The 20396-nt window shown below is 41.2% G+C and overlaps 2 protein-coding genes across 3 annotated transcripts in view; both read right to left on the bottom strand.

The window, feature by feature from the left end:
• The window catches only part of WWTR1 (WW domain containing transcription regulator 1), a 203971-nt gene extending 199349 nt beyond the window's left edge, over nt 1–4622 (bottom strand). For both annotated transcript variants that reach the window (XM_067737523.1, XM_067737526.1), the window contains exons 1-4: nt 4462–4622; nt 4289–4366; nt 3543–3625; nt 247–420 (exon numbers count right to left, since the gene is read on the bottom strand). In XM_067737523.1, coding sequence (XP_067593624.1) covers nt 247–420; nt 3543–3625; nt 4289–4366; nt 4462–4528 — 402 coding nt within the window. In that variant the 5' untranslated portion in view covers nt 4529–4622. The remainder of the gene's footprint in view (nt 1–246; nt 421–3542; nt 3626–4288; nt 4367–4461) is intronic.
• A 5091-nt stretch (nt 4623–9713) lies between these two features.
• The window catches only part of ANKUB1 (ankyrin repeat and ubiquitin domain containing 1), a 42809-nt gene continuing 32126 nt past the window's right edge, over nt 9714–20396 (bottom strand). Inside the window, 1 exon segment of the mRNA XM_067737200.1 lies at nt 9714–11635. Coding sequence (XP_067593301.1) covers nt 11506–11635 — 130 coding nt within the window. The 3' untranslated portion in view covers nt 9714–11505.

The raw sequence follows: 20396 nt of genomic DNA, 5'->3' as shown, positions 1-20396 counted from the left end.
AATATGGATAGCCATCTGCTTTTGCAAATAACCTATTTCTTATAAACTTCACAAATTAAGCCAATGTGAACACATTAAAAATATAAGAAAATGAACTATTTGGGAAATGGTCTAAAAATGAACATTAAAAAACTAAAGTTTCAAACCAGAGTTTGGTTAAGATGGTAAAGAACACAAGAAGCCTCAGGACATAAACCTAAAATAAATCTTATATTCTATGTCAGGTTTAAAAAAAAATAGTCATACCTGTACATCTAGTCGCCACTCAAGGCTGTGGTAACTGGGAAGGTCTGGTGCCAGTTCACTCAAGATAGTTCTGATCTCTTTTCTGTTGTCCAGATAAAGCTGAAGCAACAATTTGTTCAGTTCCTCAGAGAATCCAAGAACAAAAACCGAGTCTTGGAAATCCAGTTCGGAAATCTAAAAGTGAATCGAGTTTAACAGAACATCAAAATTTATTTTTGTCTAGGAAATGCTGAAATACTGGATACATGCAAAAGAATATGAAATCCCTTAATTCTTTCTGTCTAATAAAAGAAATAACACTCCTTAGTAAAAGGCAACCCTTGCCCACTATTCCAAATTCCGAGTTTCTGATACATAAAAATAAGCAACAAAAACAAAAATAAACTAGTGGGACTATTTCAAATTAAAAAGCTTCTGGGGGCTTCCCTGGTGGCACAGTGAATAAGAATCTGCCTGCCAATGCAGGGGACACAGGTTCGATCCCTGGTCCGGGAAGACCCCACATGCTGCAGAGCAACCAAGCCCGTGCGCCACAACTACTGAGCCTGCCCTCTAGAGCCCACAAGCCACAACTACTGAAGCCTGCGTGCCTAGAGCCCGTGCTCCGCAACAAGAGAAGCCACTGCAATGAGAAGCCCGCACACCGCAATGAAGAGTAGCCCCCACTCACCACAACTAGAGAAAGCCCGCACGCAGCAATGAAGGCCCAACGCAGCCAAAAATAAATAAATAAATTTATAATAAAAAATTTAAAAAATAAAAAGCTTCTGCAGGGCAAAGGAAAGCATCAACAAAATAAAAAGGCAACCTACTGAATAAGAGAAAATATTTGCAAATTATATATCTGATAAAGGGTTCATATCCAAAAAATATGAAGAACTCATATAATTCAATAGCCAAAAAACCAAACAATTTGATTAAAAAATGGGCAGAAGATCTGAATACACATTTTCCAAAGAACACATACAGATGGCCAACAGGTACATGAAAAGATGCTCAACATCATTAATCATCAGGGAAATGCAAGTCAAAATCACAATGAGATGTCACCTCACACCTGTTGGAATGGCTCTTATCAGAAAGACAAGAGGTAAGTGTTGGCGAGGATGTGGAGAAAAGGGAACCCTCGTGCACTGCTGGTGGGAATGTAAATTGGTGCAGCCACCATGGAGAACAGTATGGAGGGTCCTCAAAAAATTAAAAATCGAACTGCCACATGATCCAGCAATTCTACTTCTGGGTATTTATCCAAGAAAACAAAAACACTAACTTGAACAGATACATGTGCCACCATGTTCACTGCATCACTATTTACAATAGCTAAGATAAGGAAACAAACTCATTGTCCATCAATGGAAGAATGGATAAAGAAATTGTAGCATATATACACAATGGAATATTATCCACCATAAGAAAAAATGAAAGAATAAAATCTTGCCGTTTGCAACAACATGGATGGAACTCAAGGGCATTATGCTAAGTGAATTAAGTCAGACAAAGGAATACTGTATGAGCTCTCTTACATGTCAAATCTTAAAAAACAAAACCAAAAAACCCACCAAGGTCATAGATACTGAGAACAGATTGGTGGTTGCCAGAGGCAGGTAGTAGGAGGTGGGATGGGAGAAATAGGTGGAATGGTGTCAAAAGGCTTTTTTTTAAAAAAAGGCTTAGTGAGAGAATGAGGGCTCCTGGTTTGGGTAAGTCCTAGTGGGATACTCAGATGCTGACTGGACACAAAGAAATCATATATTTGACCAGGAAAGGGAGCTGGGAGAGAAGGGCATGGAGACACAGTTTTGCTGTCCAATGGTTCAGCATTACTGGGGACCAATCCTAATACTGGCACTGACCCTCAATAGGATATAAGGAAGCTGCCAACAGCAGCCTTACTTTTACTCCCTTATTGGATGATTGAAGTGAGGAGGGGATAGAAAGGTAGAGAAAAGGTAGAGAAAGCACAGTCTTTCTCTTTGCTCCTCTTCCTTTCGTTGTATTCACCTCAGTCACTTTAACTCTACTTTCCTTGCTCTTTTCCAATTTCTGCATGCCACCCTTTCTTTTTCAGGTTTGTTAATGTCATTAGACTTGTTTCTGTTTATAATAGCATAGGCTTGTGTATTTTATCCCTTCAACAAATATTTTCTGAGATCCTACTGTGGGATAGGTCTTGTGCTACGAAGACAGAGCTTAACAAAACAAACAGGCTCATTGCCTTTGTGGAGGAGATTATAGTCCTTGGGGCCAGGCAGGTTGGGTTAGCTGACCAATCACACCAGGTGGTCTGTCAGAAGATTCAGTTTGACTACACAGAAGAGCAAGAAGCTAGAGATCTATTCTCAGGGGGAGAGCAGCCAGGAAAGCTCTGGATAGGGCCAGAAAGGATTGCTTAGGGCAGCAAAAATGAGTTCCCCATATCAATTAATGGAACATGGATTTATGGGACAGGGCATTTGCTGTGGACCACCTGTAAGTGTAATATTTTAGAAAGTCTGACAAAAGGGATCTATGAAATAAATTTTTTATGTAGTTGCTCATAACCACTCAAATAATCTAACTGTTAGGGTGAAAACAACTCAAGTAAGCCACACTGCATCTTTTATCACTTCCAGCATTAGGATTCACTATCAAAATGTTGAGCCCCTACTGTAGTTTCCCAAATTCGCCTGATCTTAAGAATCACTTGAAGCACCTTGGGAAAAGATTAATTCTCAAGTTGCTCCTCTGGAAAGCCTGATTCAATAGGTTTGAGGTAGGAACCGGGAATCTGCTTAACAAGGGTCACGCGTGATTCTTACAGAAAGGTAAATCTGAGACAGAGTAGAATGGATAATATGTAAATTAAGCCCCATGCAGCCACTTGTAATTTTTCAAATATTTTTCTCTATTATGAGCATGAAGAAACAAATACTGGTACAAGATCCCTCAGCTAGTATTAAGGAAGGGGAAACTAACACTTAAAAAAAAATGGAAAAATGTTCTCAATTCTCCAATAAGCTATATACTGCTAATATGCAAAAAATTATATCATTTCATTCTCCCTCCTCTTGGGATACATACTATAGTATATGGTTTAAAAACATGCAGAATTAGAGGCAATTCTAATTTATACTGACAAGAGGTGTTCATGCCAGCGGATCACATTATAGTCAGATTGCTTAGGCATGGCTTCACTAAATCCATTATAAACCAGTAACAACATTACTGAAATGAGCAGATCCTGCCAGGACTGATGTAGAGTATACTGAACCTCCTTAAGGTCCTGCTAATACAAAACAGTCCACAAAAGCCCTTACCATGAGCTTTGAACTTTCAGTGAGGAGGTGTATTAATCCTTCCACACCATGTTGGACAGTGTCACTACTCACGCTGAGTTTTCCTGAAAAAAGAGGAAAAATGAGCAAATAAATTATGTGGTATTTATTCTTTTATTCAAACTCTAAAGGGTAAATGTTATCTATTATTCCATGTTTTCAAACACTGCAATTATTATAAAAAATAATTACTTGGTAATAGCCTCCGGTTCATTCTCCACTCCCAGCCAAATGCCTTCAGTATTTCCCACCATGTAACCTTTACAAAAACAGACCCGTGGAGACAATACCAGGCGCACAGTCCTTCTCTTGAGTGCGCCGCTACTTCACGCCTGGCAGAAGGGACAATAATAGATACCGTCCCTCCTCCATCGGGGTAAAAATCCTTCAGCAAAAGTAGATGTCTGAACAACTAATAATAACCAAACACTTGTATATTTATGGTTCACCCAGCTATTCCACACACTTGGATGCAGGTAAGCATCACAGTATTCTGGCAGATGGTATTATGTCCATTAACACGTCAGGAAATCGACTTAATACAGGCTTTTAAAAACTCACAATACTTAGGGGACGGGCAGGATTTGCACCCTGACTGAAGAGCCCTTCTGCTTTTATTCTGCCACAATGGGAATAAGACCTTTAGAGTCCCAATAACCCCTTCCCCTCCAGGGGGACAGAGAACGCACTTCGCGCAGTTTTCAGCGCTGTGCCTCCCCCCTGCTTACTCGCAGCGCCTTCGTAGATCTTGGGGTTAGAGCCACGCCTCAGGAACTCCACCGCAATTCGCCCAAACTCAGCGACCACTGCAACGGAAGCCAGGAGACCCTTAGCACCGGGCGCTCCCACCGATCCCCTCCCAGACCGCAGAGCACCACCCTCCGCCGCCGGGCCCCCTGACCCGCGCTGTCCACTTGCGGCAGGAAGGCCAGGTGCTCCTTGTGCTCCTCCGACAGGTCCAGCAGCATCTTCTCTGGCTAGCCGATTTCACCCCGCAGCGCTAACCCCGCCCTCGCCACTTCCGGGCTCTGAGTCCAAGCGTAAAAAGACTCCGGCGTCTCAGCGTCTCGAGCTTTCGGGTCCGACTTACCGCCGTCCTACACTCAAATGCCTTCCGCGGCGCAGACTGGGATGAGAAGATTCTTCCGTTCGCCAGTCAGTTGTAGCCTGCCGGGTGTAGAATGCTATGCTCTGAGGAAGATGAAAAGAAGTTTAAAATTCGACACGCCCCCCCCCCCCGTGGAGCTTACATTAATAATATCAATAGCTAACATTTATTAAGCACTATGTCAGGAACTGTTCATACAGTGAACTTATTTAGAGTTCACAAGAACCTTATGAGGTAGGTACCATTATTGTTCCCATTAGAGACAATGAAACTGAGAGACAGGTCAAGCAGTTGAAAGTAACTTTTATAGAGGTATTAGTTTGTACAGAGCTGTTGTATATGTTATCTTACTTGATTTATCTTATTTAATATGCTCAATAGCCATGACATCATTTGTACGGTGCGGGCCATCGTTTGTACAGATGAAGAATCCAAGCTCCAAAGACTATGTCATAAGCCAGTGACAGAGCTGGAAGGAGAAGGTCAGAGCCCTTGATCACCTGCTCCAAAACCCATCATTCTGCACAGGAGGCTGAAAGCTGAAGGTTGGTAACAAGTTCTGTGAGTGATTATAAATTAGGATAAAGACAATGAGGACGAGGAAGACGACGACTACGCTTGTCTTTATTTTTATGTGTTGGGGGCAGTGTGAGAATTTGGTTCCTTTACCAACTCACTCTTCTCACCTGTTGTGGTGCAAATATAAGAGACTACAGAATGGCTAATTGATAGTCTTCAAATCTCACTGTCTTGGTGGGGGAAAGCATGGGGGAAAAGAGAGAGAGAGACGGAGAGAGACTTCACATCTACAGTTGTTATATCTAGGGATATAGATAGAAAGCTGTCTGTCTATACGTCAAGCTCTCTATACTCCATGTCTCCTGGGCAGAAGCGAAAACTGGAAGAGTTTTTCAGCTGTGCTCTCTGTGTCTACCTCATCCCTTGCATCTGACTGAAACTGAAATTGTTTCCCATACTGGGGCACAGAAAGGCAGGTTTTTAAACTTGTTAGTTAGGTCTTGAAGCAGCATTTGCAGAGAGAGCCCAATTCTTACTTAGACTATGTTGCAGATCAGCAAAAATGGCATTTTCTGAAGAAGGTTTTATACATACATTATTGAGAAAATGTCCATTATATATAGGGAATAAGGAATGCCGAAATGAATTTACAAATAGGTGTAATATTATGCCAATATAAAATAGCATTTCTTCCCTGTGATCTCAGGGACTGAAGTGGGAGTGAAGGTGGGGGCGGGGCAGGGTTGAAGGTAGGAAATAAGGATTAACAGAATGGGGTGGTCAAGGAAGGTGGTCAAAAAGTCAAGTTATAGCTGGGGGAACCAGCCTGGGAGTTAAAACTTCCTACGATGAGGTACAGAGTGACTTTCTGTTACCAAATGTTATGTAGTTGTTTAGAGGTAATTACCTGAGTGAAAAGTCAAAAGTCTAGGTTCCAGATCTGGCTCTGACTCTCACTACCTGTAGGGCCTCCAACAAGTTATTCATATATGTTATAAATGTAACCTCTTCATTTGTAAAATGGGTATTTTAATGATGACTGTCCTTCTGTGTCATGCAGGGCTGCTATCATGCTCAGATGAATTAATAAATTCATATTAAGAAATTGATTTTGATGATCAACTTAAACAATAAATTAGCATTAACAAATGATTTGTTAACTGAAACATTTATATTTTATAGGAGCAGATTTTGTGTACACAGGTCATTGGGAATTCCATGAGCATGATCATGCTAAAATCCATTCATTTAATATAACAAATATTTATAGAGCAATGACTCAAAGCTCAAGCATATGCTATGCCTTGGCAACTTAGAGATGAGTAAAACACTGTCCTTGCCTTCTAGGAGATGATAGTAAAGTAAAGGAGACAGTCAAGTAATCTGAATACAGTGTGATGAGTGGTAGTACCCGAGGAAGGAACAAAATGACCTGGAGCAAAGAGAAGGTGACACTTAACTTTGATTTAAATAAGATTCAGGTTTAGAATAAATGTCCCATGGTATCCTGTCTATGCTAATAATAATGCTTTACAACTGTATAATATTATAAGAAAATGAGCTCTTAATGTCACTTCATGCTATCTTACTAGGGCTAAAGTGAAGAAAGGATAAATACTCTGTAATTTTTCAGTTGATTCTGGCAAGGAACAAGGCTTCATATCAATTGTCCTCTCACATTTTCTCCTTATCATCCTCCACCTCCTTTTTTTCCTCTCATATTTCCCCATATTTCTTTCTTCTTCATAGAAACTCCTGCCCCAGCATCTTTGCACCAGGCACCTCCTTGGTTGTGTTTTCAATGATACATAAAATAGTATCCTCTCTTGAAAGGAATCTCAGTTCAATTCAGCACGCTGTAAAGGGGAAGGAAGCATGGTGACACACATCACTCACATGAATTGCCCTCTCATGAGTCTGAGGCTGCCGTCAAATGCATGAATTAGCTTCTGAATTTTTTTTCATTATTTTAGTTAACTTTTTCAACTGGATGATAAAATGCATACAGAAAAGGATACAGATTCTTAAAAAGTACTTCTTGTTGAATTTTCTCAAATTGAACACATCTGTTAACCCAGATCAAGAAATAGAATGTGGGTTTCCCTGGTGGCGCAGTGGCTGAGAGTCCGCCTGCCGATGCAGGGGACACGGGTTCGTGCCCGGGTCAGGGAAGATCCCACATGCCGCGGAGCGGCTGGGCCCGAGAGCCATGGCCGCTGAGCCTGCGTGTCCGGAGCCTGTGCTCCGCAACGGGAGAGGCCACAACAGTGACAGGCCCGCGTACCGCAAAAAAAAAAAAAAAAAAAAAAAAAGGAATAGAATGTTACCAGTACCCCAGAACCTTTGCTGTGCCCTGTTCCACTCACTGTCCCCTCTTGCTGTCTCTACTATGAACTAATACCTATGTACATGCTGCCTTACAACATCTCTTTGGTATCATCTTTGTATTTTCTTTTGTATTAACCTTCTATGTGCCCCAACCCCATAATATCAAACTACAGACCTAAAGTTATTTTTTTAAATGAGATTTAGATTTTAGGTGCTTCTGACTATTGTAACAGAATCTATCTTAAAAATCTTCCTAGCAAATAGCATCAAAAATATGCAATATTTAAGAAAACAATAAGTGATTTGTAAGACCTCTACACTAAAAACTAAAAATCATTGATGAGAGAAATCATGGAAGACTTAAATGGGGACATATACTATGGATAGAGAAATATATCATGGGCTGTAATATTCACTATTATTAAGATGTCAGTTGTGACCAATCAGAATCCCAACAGGCTTTTTTATAGAGACCGACAGGTTTATTTTCAAAATCTACTTGGAAGTTCAAAGGACTGAGAATAGCCAAAACAAAGTAGGAAAAAGGACAAAGTTATTCATACTACCTGATTTCAAGGCCCACAGTAAAGCTATAGTAATTAAGACAGTGTGGTTTTAATATAAGGAAAAATAAATAGGCCAATGGAATGGAATAGAGAGTCTGGAAATAGATCCATACATATATTGTAAATTGATTTTTGACAAAAGTACCAAGGTATTCAATGAGGGGAAAGAACTTTCAACAACTTGCACTAGAACAATTTGATAAACTTATGGAAAAGAATTGACTCGCACCTCACATCACACACACAAAAATAATTAAGGATGGATTATAGACCTAACATAAGAGCTAAAACTGTGAAACTTCTAGAAGAAAACAAGAATATCTTCATGAATTTGGGGTAGGCAGAGATTTCTTAGAGAGGAAGCAGAAAGCATGAACCATAAAAGAAAAAAATGATAAATTGTACTTCATTAGAGTTAAAAACTTTCATTATCAAAAGACACCATTAATAAAATGAAAAAGAGCCACAGATTGGGAAAATATATTTGCAATACATGTATCTGACAAAGAACTTGCGGGACTTCCCCAGTGGTGCAGTGGTTAAGAATCTGCCTGCCAATACAGGGGACACTGGTTTGATCCCTGGTCCAGGAAGATCCCACATGCTGCGGAGCAACTAAGCCCGTGCACCACAACTACTGAAGCCTGCACTCTAGAATCCAACTACTGAGCCCAAGTGCAGCCAAAAATAAACCAACTTGTATCATGAGTATATTGGAATCTCTGATAAACCAATAATTAAAAGATAAACAACACAATTTTTAAAAATTTATTTATTTATTTTTGGCTGCGTTGGGTCTTCCTTGCTGCGCACGGCTTTCTCTAGTTGGGGTGAGCGGGGGCCACTCTTGGTTTTGTTGCACGGGCTTCTCATTGCGGTGGCTTCTCTTGTTGCAGAGCACGGGCTCTAGGCGCATGGGCTTCAGTAGTTGTGGCACGCGGGCTTAGTTGCTCCGCGGCCTGTGGGATCTTCCTGGACCAGGGCTCGAACCGGTGTCCCCTGCATTGGCAGGCAGATTCTTAGCCACTGTACCACCAGGAAAGCACCACAATTTTTTAAACGGACAAAAAACTTGAGTTGACACTTCACAAAAGAAAATGTACAAATGGCCAATAAGCACACAAAAAACATTCAGTATTATTAGTTATTAAGGAAATGCAAATTAAAACCACGAAATGTCATTTCAAACCCACTAGAATAACTAAAAATCAAAAGTACTAATAACACCAAATTTTGGTGGATCTGTGAAGCAGCCAGAATACTTGTATATTGTTAGTGGAAGTGTAAAACAGTAATACCACTTTGGAGAACTGTTAGGTAGTTTCTTATAATGTTAAATGTACATTTACTCTATTACCTAACAATTCCACACCTAGGTGCTTGCCCAAAAGAAAGGAAAGCATATGACCAGAAAAAGACCTTTACAGTAATGTTTAAAGCAGCTTTATTCACAATATCACAAAACTGAAGCAACCCAAAGGTACACACATTTGAATAAATTATGGTGTGCCTACACAATGGAATACTACTCAATAGTAAAAAAAGATCTACGGAAGACTCGTATGGAGGAAGTACAGATATTGGAGTTATTAGACCTGTACTCTAAAATAACTATGAATAATATGTCCAAAACATTAGATGACAGATAAAATATTTAATCAGAGAAGTAGAAACTGTCAAGAAATTAACAAATTAGAAAGCAAATATACAACATAAAGAATAAACAAAAGATTCATTGTAGAAAACTAGTAAAATTGACAAAATCATTACAAGACTGACTATTCATGACAAAAACAAAATAGAGAGGGCAAAAGATACAAATATCAGGAATGAAAAAAGGGATATTACTACATAGAGAAAAAGGAAAACAATATACTACTAATACATACAACAATGTAAATGAGACTCAAAAGATTAAGTTGAGCAAAATAACCCAGACATAAAAGTAAACAACTATATGATTCCTTTAATTGGGAAATGTTATGCATGGAGGTAGAAATCAGAATAGCAGGAATTCCTGGTGGCGCAGTGGTTATGAATCCGCCTGCCAATACAGGGGACATGGGTTCGAGCCCTGGTCCAGGAAGATCCCACATGCTGCAGAGCAACTAAGCCCGTGCACCGCAAGTACTGAGCCTGTGCTCTAGAGACTGTGAGCCACAACTACTGAGCTCACGTGCCACAACTACTGAAGACCACGCGCCTAGAGCCTGTGCTCCACAACAAGAGAAGGCACTGCGATGAGAAGCCCGTGCACCACAACGAAGAGTAGCCCCTGCTCGCCGCAACTAGAGAAAGGGCGCAGCAACGAAGACCCAAGGCAGCCAAAAATAAATAAATAAAATAAATAAATTTATTTAAAAAAAAAGAAATCAGAATAGCAGGTGTCTATATGGATGAAGATAGACTTAGATAGGAGCCTGAAGGAACTTTCTGGGGTAATAGAAGTGTTCACATCTTGATTGCTGTTAGTTACACAGATGTATATATTAGTTAAAGCCGTCGATTTAAGATCTTTGCAATTTACTGTATGAAAACTCTACCTCAATTTTTTTTTATAAATTTATTTATTTTTTAAATTTATTTTTAGTTTTGGCTGCATTGGGTCTTTGTTTCTGTGCATAGTCTTTCTGTAGTTGTGGCATGCAGGCTTCTTGTTGCGGTGGCTTCTCTTGTTGTGGGAGCACAGGCTCTAGGCACACAGGCTTCAGTAGTTGCAGCACACGGGCTCAGTAGTTGTGGCTCATGGGCTCTAGAGCACAGGCGCAGCGGCCATGGCGCATGGGCTTAATTGCTCCGCAGCATGTGGGATCTTCCCGGACCAGGGCTCGAACCCGTGACCCCTGCATTGACAGGCGGATTCTTAACCACTGTGCCACCAGGGAAACCCTCTACCTCAATTTTTAAAAATTAATAGTAAGCAGTGTTTTAGCAGAAATTCAAAAGATGTCTGAGACCAGTATTAGACTTAGATGGTATTTATAACTCTCCTAGGGACTTGCCCTATATAGAATTTTTTTAAGTTAATTTTTTACTATGTACTACATTCATATGGTTTAAGAAACAAAAGGTATTTTTAAAAATCCCAGGAAAGCAAAAATAAGAGAAAGTAAACATTCTTGCTCATGTCCTCGTTTCCCACCTTCCCAGTTGCCCTACCCTGTTGGCAACTACTACTATTCTTAGTTTCTTATGAATTCTTCCTCAGACTCTTTATGCAAAAACAAATGCCCTAAATTTTCACTTTGCGTGATGGAGTCCAAGGAAACATGGTGTTAAACATTAAATAACCTGTTGATAGTCATGTAGCGTCAGAACTGTTATTAGAAATTCCAACATTAGAACTGTTATTAGAAATGTTAGCATTAGAACTAGAAGTTCTATTTGACCAGGTCTTCACCCAAACTGGGATTGTCATGACTTTTCAAAGCAAAATTTCCGGAGGATTTTCACACGCTGTCAGGCCTCCTTGGGTAGTCAGGTTAGAAATGCTCTTTTTCGCTAGGACTCTTGCTATTCCTAACTGCTGAAGCCGTCGTTTCTCTTTAAAGGCACTGTAAGAAAACAGAACATAATTTATAAGGAGGTCCATTCTTGTCCCCATTTATAGCTAAAATGATGGAAATCTTTAGGTTGATTTTGTAGCTGTGGCTAATTTATCTTGTCATATGAGGAAGTAAAATAGGAAAGAGGAATCTTTCTAAATCCAGTTCCTAGTGAAGCAGTGGGAATGATATTTCCCCAAGGCAATACTGGAAGCTTAGCACACACAGCTAGAAATAGAAAGCCACTCAATGTCATAGAATTCTCTGGGTTGAAACTTTTTTTTTTTGGCTGCGCTGCACAGCTTGTGAGATCTTAGTTCCCCGACCAGGGATTGAACCCTGGCCACAGTAGTGAAAGCCCAGAATCCTAACCACTAGGCCATCAGGAAACTCCCAAACCTTTTTCTAACTATTCCCCCAGGCATCTCTATACATACTGACCTATTCTCCCTCTCCTTTTTTCCCACCACAAATACATTTTTTCATGGGTAAGATATTAGGTATTTTGATAGCCTTTAACTGAAATGCAATGCAACAATGTTTTGTGATAGTTATTCTCTGGCTGTATGCTAACAAAAACATAAATGTGAATATGATTGCTCCTACTTTGTAGGATGCGAATGTGATTTACTACAGAGGGGTTTTGCATTTCCTTGAATGTTGGGGTCCTCTGAGGTCTTATCCTTTGTCCTCCTCTCTCTCTGCACCCTCACCGGGAGGCTTTATTTACTAACTGCTTCAACTCCCATATTCATGACTCCCAAATCACAACCTTTCCAAAAAGATGCATATCTCCAATTATCAAATAAAATCATTTGATAATTGGACGTCCCCCACACTTCCAATTTACATGTCTTTTATCTTCTTCCTAAACTTGTCCCTTTCAGTATCCTTGTTCTAACACAGTGATGTTACTCTTCTCACCATCTCCAAAGCCAGAAACAAAACTCATTCCTCCTCTGTCCACCACTGAGCCCAATTAGCGATGACATTTTGTAGATTATTCCTCAGAAATATCTGTCATATTTGGCCTTTCCCCTCTTCCCTAATTACTGCTGTTCCAGTCCAGGTCTTTATTGCCTCTTGTTTCTCTTATTGCGGAGTCTCCTAACCCTATTGTAGTCCTTCCACACCCTTAGTGTTACTTATTTCCAGTGACTCTTCTACACATCTCCACCAGATTTGTCTTCAAAAATAAACAAGAACTGATTATGTGATTTGTTTGATAAAAAAGAACTTCTGTGATCTTCCTACCTACTTCCTCCCCATGGAAAAATATAAGAAGCAAACTGTCCATTTGGACCCACAAAATGCCTCTCACTGTAGGTGTAATTTACCTTGCCAGTCTCATCTCCAGCCACTTCCTCCCTATCCCCTCAAATGCCTTTTGCAAATCCACTTACTTTCCTGAAAACTAAATTTCTTTCTTACCCTTTCACAAAACAGTGTCTTAGACCATGTAGCCACCTTTACCTGGCTCCTTTTTCTGACCACCACCCCTTTCGTGTGGAAAGTCTCATAGATTTAAAGGGCTTTCACTCCATCTATTAGGAGCAACCTTGCGTAAAAGTACCTTAGTGTTTCAAACATTTGAACTAGATCCAAGTCTGGCTGATTCATCTTTAATCTTCTGGATTAACTCCTTGCTTTCCCTCAATGACTGTGTCTCCTTGGGCCCTCTAAATGGGGTTAACTCATCAACGCTGTCCATATATTCACGTCCTATGCCATAAGGAAATCACTCAGACACCTTTAGCCTTTCTCCGTATCCCACCCGAATTGATATAAAGTCCTCTCTGTCCCTTTCTGTTGCATATCTAGCTCCTCTCTAAGCTTAGTGCTTGTCTTGATTCTCTCCCTGGCATTTGAACTCTGGCTTTTCTGTGTTTATTCAAAAACTGTTTATTGAGCACTTACTATATGTTGTTAAAAAACAAAATTCAACTGAGTAAATTTCAAGATATAACTTGCTTTATTCAACGATTCGTGAGTCAGGCAGCATCCCATGTGGGAAACAGAAAGGAACTCCGAAGAGCTGAATAATATGGGAGACTTTTATAGGTAGAAGGGGTCAGGGACAAGGAAAGAGCCATTACCTCATCTTTCTTTGGGGGATGGCAGGGTTTTATCAGATAGATTACCTTACTACTGCTGACCAGGAAGTTCCAGACTGACTATTTTAAGACTAGGAGAGAGGTTGACATTGCCATTAGTTTAGGTATTAAGTCTTGGTGTGCTGATGTGGGGCTTAGCACAAGGGACTCCATTTTGGGCCTATTGTCTCTTTTTTTTAACTATACCAAGCACTGTTCTATGTGCTGAAGAAACAAAGAGTGAACAAAACACACAAGGTCCCTGCCTTCATAGAACTTAGATTCTAGTGGGGAGGCAAATACACAAATAGAAGGCTAATATAATACTGTAACGGCTCCGTGAATAAAAACAAGACAGAGTTGGCAGAAGGGGGTACAGGCCGGCACCTCCCAGGTCAGTTTTTTCTCTAACAGCCTCTGCCTCTTTGCCAGCCCAGACTGGCAAAATGTGTGAAAGTGGCCTAACTTAGGCATTTTGTCCTTGAGTCATCATTTTCTGGGTTCCTGGAACGTACCCAGGAAAGCCAAATATGGTTACATCAGTCTGGCATGCAAAGAAAACAAGCATACTCATCAACAGGGTTGCCTTGCTACAGCATCATTTTGCTTCCATCAACTGGGCTCTCGCTTGGACTCTGTGATCACTAGGCCCTGCTGCAAATATGTCTGTAAGCTCCTGGGAAGACCTGGGATTTCCTATAGCTGCCCATATCTCTCTAAAGAGCACTATGGACAGTGCTGCTTCAGCAGTGGCTGGGAGTCTCTGTGAGCCCAGAACCTCACCCCTGCTTTGATTATCTCCAAAGACAAGAGTCCTTCCATCCACCCTGCCCCTCATTCCTTATCATATGCAATCTACCACCACATCCTATCAATTTCTTTCTTATATTTGTCTCCAACCCATTTACTTCTCTCCATGACTCCTACAATGCAGTCTCCCACCATCTCTGCCCTGGACTCCTATCTGGACTTCCAGAATCCATTCTTGTTCTCCTACACTGAAGCCAAAGTGGTCTTAAAAAATCCAAAGCTGATCAGGTCAAACCATTCAATGCTCTCTCCTTGTTTTTAGGGTAAAATAGCCCAGGTCTTCTTATGGAGCCCTGCCTACCTCTCCATGTTTGTCTTGTACCTCTCTTCTCTCCCTTTGCTCTAGCATATCTTCCCATTTCATAACTTCCCCATAAGCTCCAGCCACAAGGCCTTTGCACAAGCTCTTTCCTCTACCTGGAGCACTGCATTCTTCCTTCCCATCCTTCAGATCTCAGCTCAGACATTTTCTTAGGGAGGTCAAGGTCTATGTCAGACTTCCATAGAACCTCTCTCTCCAAGTTCCTCTCCTTCATAGCACTTTCCCCAGTTAGCCTGGGTGATAATGCCCATCACACCAACTAAACGGTTTGCCTCACAAAGAGCAGGACTGTATCTGTATTTGCTCTTGACTGTATAGGGTGACCAACTGTCCTGATTTGCCCAGGCCTGAGGGATTTCTCAGGAAACAGAACTTTCAGTGCTAAAACTAGGCAAGTTACCACCATACCTCCAGCTCAATAAATGTTGGTTGAATGAATAACCATTAGTAACCACTAACTGGGCCATCAGCCCAACCACCTAACTGAATCTCAGTGTTTCTTTTCAGCATAGAAGTCCCAGCTTACGGAGGAAAGAATGGTATAACTATATCCACCTCTCCCTGGCTTCTATGCATCCATTAAACACCTATTTATTGAGCCCTTACTGTATGCCGGGCGCTGTGCTAAAGATATAAAAGTGAATAGAGGAAACAAGGTTCTTGCCCACCTGAATGGGTCACGGATTCAGGGTCCTCAACTGGAGGGCAAGGCCTGGGCATGCAGCATTGGACAAGCTAGGCTGGGCAGCTGAACCCTCAGGTTTCAGTCAACTCTGTGACTCGTGTAAGCTGAAGGTCCAGCTCATGTCTCCCTTTGCTGTTCTTGTGGGCTCTCTCATCAAAGCAGAACTGAGGAGGTGATGTGATGCAACTGGTCTCCTAAACCCAGTGCTAAGGAATGCACAAGAACGGTGCCCTGCTCAGTGCCTGTGCTTTCCTAGGGCTCACGTGCTCCTCTATGCAAAATGGCAAGCTTGCCAGTAAAGGGAGGTCAGCAGAGCCTTAGCCCCTGCTTCCACTGTACCCCAGTACCTTATGCAGAGGTGGGGTTGGGGGAGAGACAGGGAGAGGGAGAGGGTAGTTTATATCCCGGAGGAATCAAAGAGAGAAAATACCTGCCCCATACCCATTGCAAGGTAAACTTGGAAAGTACAGGGCAGGCCTTTTTCTACAAGGGCCAGCAACTGAATTGTACCGAACTGTTCTTGGGGGCAGGGGTACTACTGGCAGTTTCTTCTCAGGGAAGGGTGATTTATAACACAGTAGCACAGAAGCTGACCCTTAGAGACTTTGTCAGGTCCTCTTCTTCACTCCTTCACTACAACTCCCTCTGAGCCTTGGCCCCTCCTAGCTGTAGATATGTAATTCACTCAAAAGTAGCCTCTCATACTGTATAGATGGGTACAATTTGCTACAACCTTTCAGGAAGTTAACTTAGTGTGTATATGTCCTTTGAATAAGCAATTTCACTTCAGTGAAAGTGTCCTGTAGAAATACTTCCATAAATGATTAAGTATTACACATAAAAGGATATATTGCACCACTGTTATCATGGTGAAAAATGGAAACAACTTGAATGTAAATCAAGAGAGGACTGGTTAAATAACTTATTATACATGGATGCAGTGGAATACTAGGCAGCCATTAAAAAGGACAAGGTAGTTCCTTCTCCCTAGCATAGAAAGATTTGATGGTTATGTCTAAGAGATATATATTTGGGAACATAAATGCAGTAAAATCCCTTTTAGGATGAAAAGGGCATGCACACATACATATCTCACATACATATATTGAGAAACATGGAAAAGTTCTAGGAGACTACAAATAGTAATAATGATGCCTTCTGGGGAGATGGATGGGATTCATTAGAGGAGAGAGGAGTGGGGCTGGAGGATGGATGGAGACTTTCATGTTTACTTTATACATTCCCATGTTGTTCGGATGCTTCCCAGAAAGCACATATTACTGTATTTTCTAATTAAAATTCTTTTAAAAAATATATTTATTTATTTGGTTGCATGGGGTCTTAGTTGTGGCAGGTGGACTCCTTAGTTGCAGCACCTGGGCTCCTTAGTTGTGGCAGGTGGGCTCCTTACTTGTGGCTCACCTGCTCCTTAGTTGTGGCTCACAGGCTCCTTAGTTGTGGCATGTGAACTCTTAGTTGTGGCATGCATGTGGGATCTAGATCCCCAACTAGGGATCAAACCTGGGCACCCTGCATTGGGAGTGTGGAGTCTCATCCACTACGCCACCAGGGAAGTCCCTTAAAATTCTTTTTTTAAGGGAAAATATTACATTGCCCAGCTTTCTGCTCTGCACCAACACTGCCTTCAGGCCAAACAGACTTCTTCTCTGCCTCCTCATTTGTTTTCATCTCCCCTCAGACTCTCTTTTGCTCCTACAATCCCCAACAAATAGAGCGCTTATCAAAAGGAGTTTGGGGAGGAGTTACTCCTGTATCAAGAGTGAGGTTGGGGGCATGACCAGGCCAAGCAGGTTTATTCCCTGTATTCACCTTCCAAGGCTGAGGCAAACACCCTCATCAACCACAGTGGTTTAAACTTGTGGCAAGGGTCCCCTGCCCCATCCTTGGTACTTTTCATCAAAGCGAAACAAAACAAAACAACACAGAGAGCTCTACTTTTATCAGGAGCGTGGGAGCCCATCAGAGTCACCACTGGGGACTGTCACCTATTCTCAGTGCACTCAGGACACTGAACCTTCTGGACCAATCCTCCATATCTGAATCTTTACTAAGCTGGACTTCCAAGTTGCATCAGCCTCACTGGAATCAGACAATAAGCAGTAAGAAAGACAGTTTTCTAGACACACCTTGTAAATATTCTTTGATCTGTATAAAGCTGACACCATCTTCTGGGGAATGAGACTCAATCTGGCCTGAGTTACTATCATCTCCACACCAGCCACATGCACCAACCCAGCACTGGATCTGAGCTAACTGCTGCAATACTCTCTTTGAGTCAACCCTCACAGGTATATTTTCGTGAATCTAAAGGTGGAGTTCCAGCAAGTGCTCTCACATGACACCAGATGAGATGTCTGGGGTCCTGGTTTGTGAGGTCACCCTTCCCACACAACCAGCAGCATCCGATGGATCCACCCTGACCCAATTCCCCCAGGTTAGCACCAGGAAGGATTAGTTAGGTCCTTCTCCATCTCCTGGCTATGATACTACCTTGATGATGGTGGACCCAGCCTTCAAGATAGCGCATGTCCACTCCTTACGTTTTGGCACAAGAGCTGTACTGGTCCTTTAGTGGTAAGTGCTCAGACCACCTAGCTGCCTGGCTTGACTGATGACTTCAGGTGGACATGGGTGCTTTCATGACTCCTTTGAGGGGACAATGAGCCAGGTCAGAAAGAGCCCTGCAGGCGCATGAGGCGTGCAGGTCCCCCCATCCCTCCACAGCCCACCAGTAGAGGGATGTGGGACAGATCCTGGGATAGATGCAGTGGAAAGGGGAGAAAACATATGGGAAGGCAGTAGAGAATACAAATAGAGGGAAGAGAAAAGCACTGGGAAAAGAGAAACAATATAGTTGGAAAGATTTGCTAGGAGTAACTTTGCAAAGGAGGAAGTGAACTATCAGACTGACCACCCCTCCTCCTATGAGCAAACCCTTGCCCGCTACAGTGGAAGCATGGAGTCCTAACCACTGGACCGCCAGAGAATTCCCTGCACTAACCTCTTTGTTGAATGAAATGTTTTCCCCACCAAGTCCCTTCTCAACCTTGAAATTGCTTCCCCTTGATAACTCCAATACTTATGAAGTATACCTGCAAAAACAGCACACTAGTGTAACCTTTTGGGAAAACTGTGTGGAAGTGTTTACTAAAGCTAACCCTATGACCTAACAATTCCATTCCTATAGAGTCAAGTGAAATGAATGCAAATGTCCACCAAACTTATATACAAGAATAATCATAGAGTGTTATTCAAAATAGCCCCAAATTAGTTACAACTTAAATGCCCCTCAATAGGAGATTGGATAAAGATGTGGAATACTACATAGAAATGGAATGCTACACAGAAATAAGAAGAATCAATACATGCAAAAACATGAATGAATCTCATAGACAATTTGTTGCACAAAAAAGCCAGACATGAAAGATACATAACATATGGTGCCCTTTATATGAAAGTCAAGAAGGGGCAAAACTAATCTCATTGATAGAGATCAGAATAATGGTTATATCGGGAGGGGTCATTGACTGGCAAGGAGCATGAAGGAACTTTTTTGGGGTGCTAGAAATATTTTGCAATTGATCTGAGTGGTTGTTACAAGCATGTATGCAAATATAAAAATTCAGGGACTTCCCTGGTGGAGCAGTGGTTAAGACTCCATGCTCCCAATGCAGGTGGCCCAGGCTCGATCCCAGGTCCGGGAACTAGATCTCACACGCGTGCTGCAACTAAGAGTTTGCGTGTCACAACTAAGGAGCCTACGTGCCCAACTACGGAGCTGGCGAGCCACAACTAAGGAGCCTGTGAGCCACAACTACAGAGTCAGCCTGAGCAACTAAGACCTGACACAGCCAAATAAATAAAAAATAAATAAATTAAAAAAATAAAATTCAAAAAGCCATACATGTGAGATTAGTGCTTTTTATGCATTTAACTCTATATATCACAACTCAGTTCCTCCCCAAGAAAGCACCACACACAATAGACACTGGCAGCCTTTCACCCAAAACCACATACATGGCCACCTTAACCACAGATACTTTTGCACATTTCCATTGTGCCTAGCACTGCACTGGGCCATAATAAGCATTTTTTTGGACGTTTAAAAAATAAAATCATTTTGAATGTGCATCTTTTGATAAAACTGATCAGTATTTCCTTACGTTTACAGGCTGATTTTAAGATGGATTATATAATTTTTTCAATTAATAATTTTCTGGTCTTTTTCTATAATTTTGGATTATCTTTTTATACATTCTAGTCAGAGATATCTCATAAATTACAAAGATTGAAGCTGTTAAGCAGTTTCTTCATCTTTTCTCAACCTCATCATGCTGTATGCTGAAGTTTGCGTTTTATAGCTCACCACCATGGCAATTATTCTCACCACTAGGTGGCAGCAACCTAGCTGAAATAAAGTAGATCTGAAATAAAGACCAATACATAAAGGCAACTAAAACAATCTAGCTTTATTTTTTCTTTCCTTCTCATTATATCGAGTAAGCGGAAAAACCGTTCATAAATCTATATTTTCACTGTAATGCTGGCACCCAATAATACCTCATAAGTATTTATCTTGAGATCTAATCAGAGTAGTGTTTTCAGTGAAATCTGATGACCAATATATAAAATTTTATTTTATGAAATGAATGTGCCCAAAAACTCCACTTCCAACACACTTGTTTATATCTTTAAATGTGATAATAGATTACTTTTTAAACTTACCTTAAATATTAATATCAATTCTATCACCCTATCCAATACAGCTCTCCCCTGGCCTGTATTTCTTGTCTATAAATCAACTGAAGTTTTTTTGATTCAGTTTGTCATTAAATTGTT

Source organism: Pseudorca crassidens, chromosome 5 (assembly GCF_039906515.1).
Source record: "Pseudorca crassidens isolate mPseCra1 chromosome 5, mPseCra1.hap1, whole genome shotgun sequence".
Lineage (NCBI taxonomy): Eukaryota > Metazoa > Chordata > Mammalia > Artiodactyla > Delphinidae > Pseudorca > Pseudorca crassidens.
This window is presented reverse-complemented; position numbering and strand designations above follow the sequence as displayed.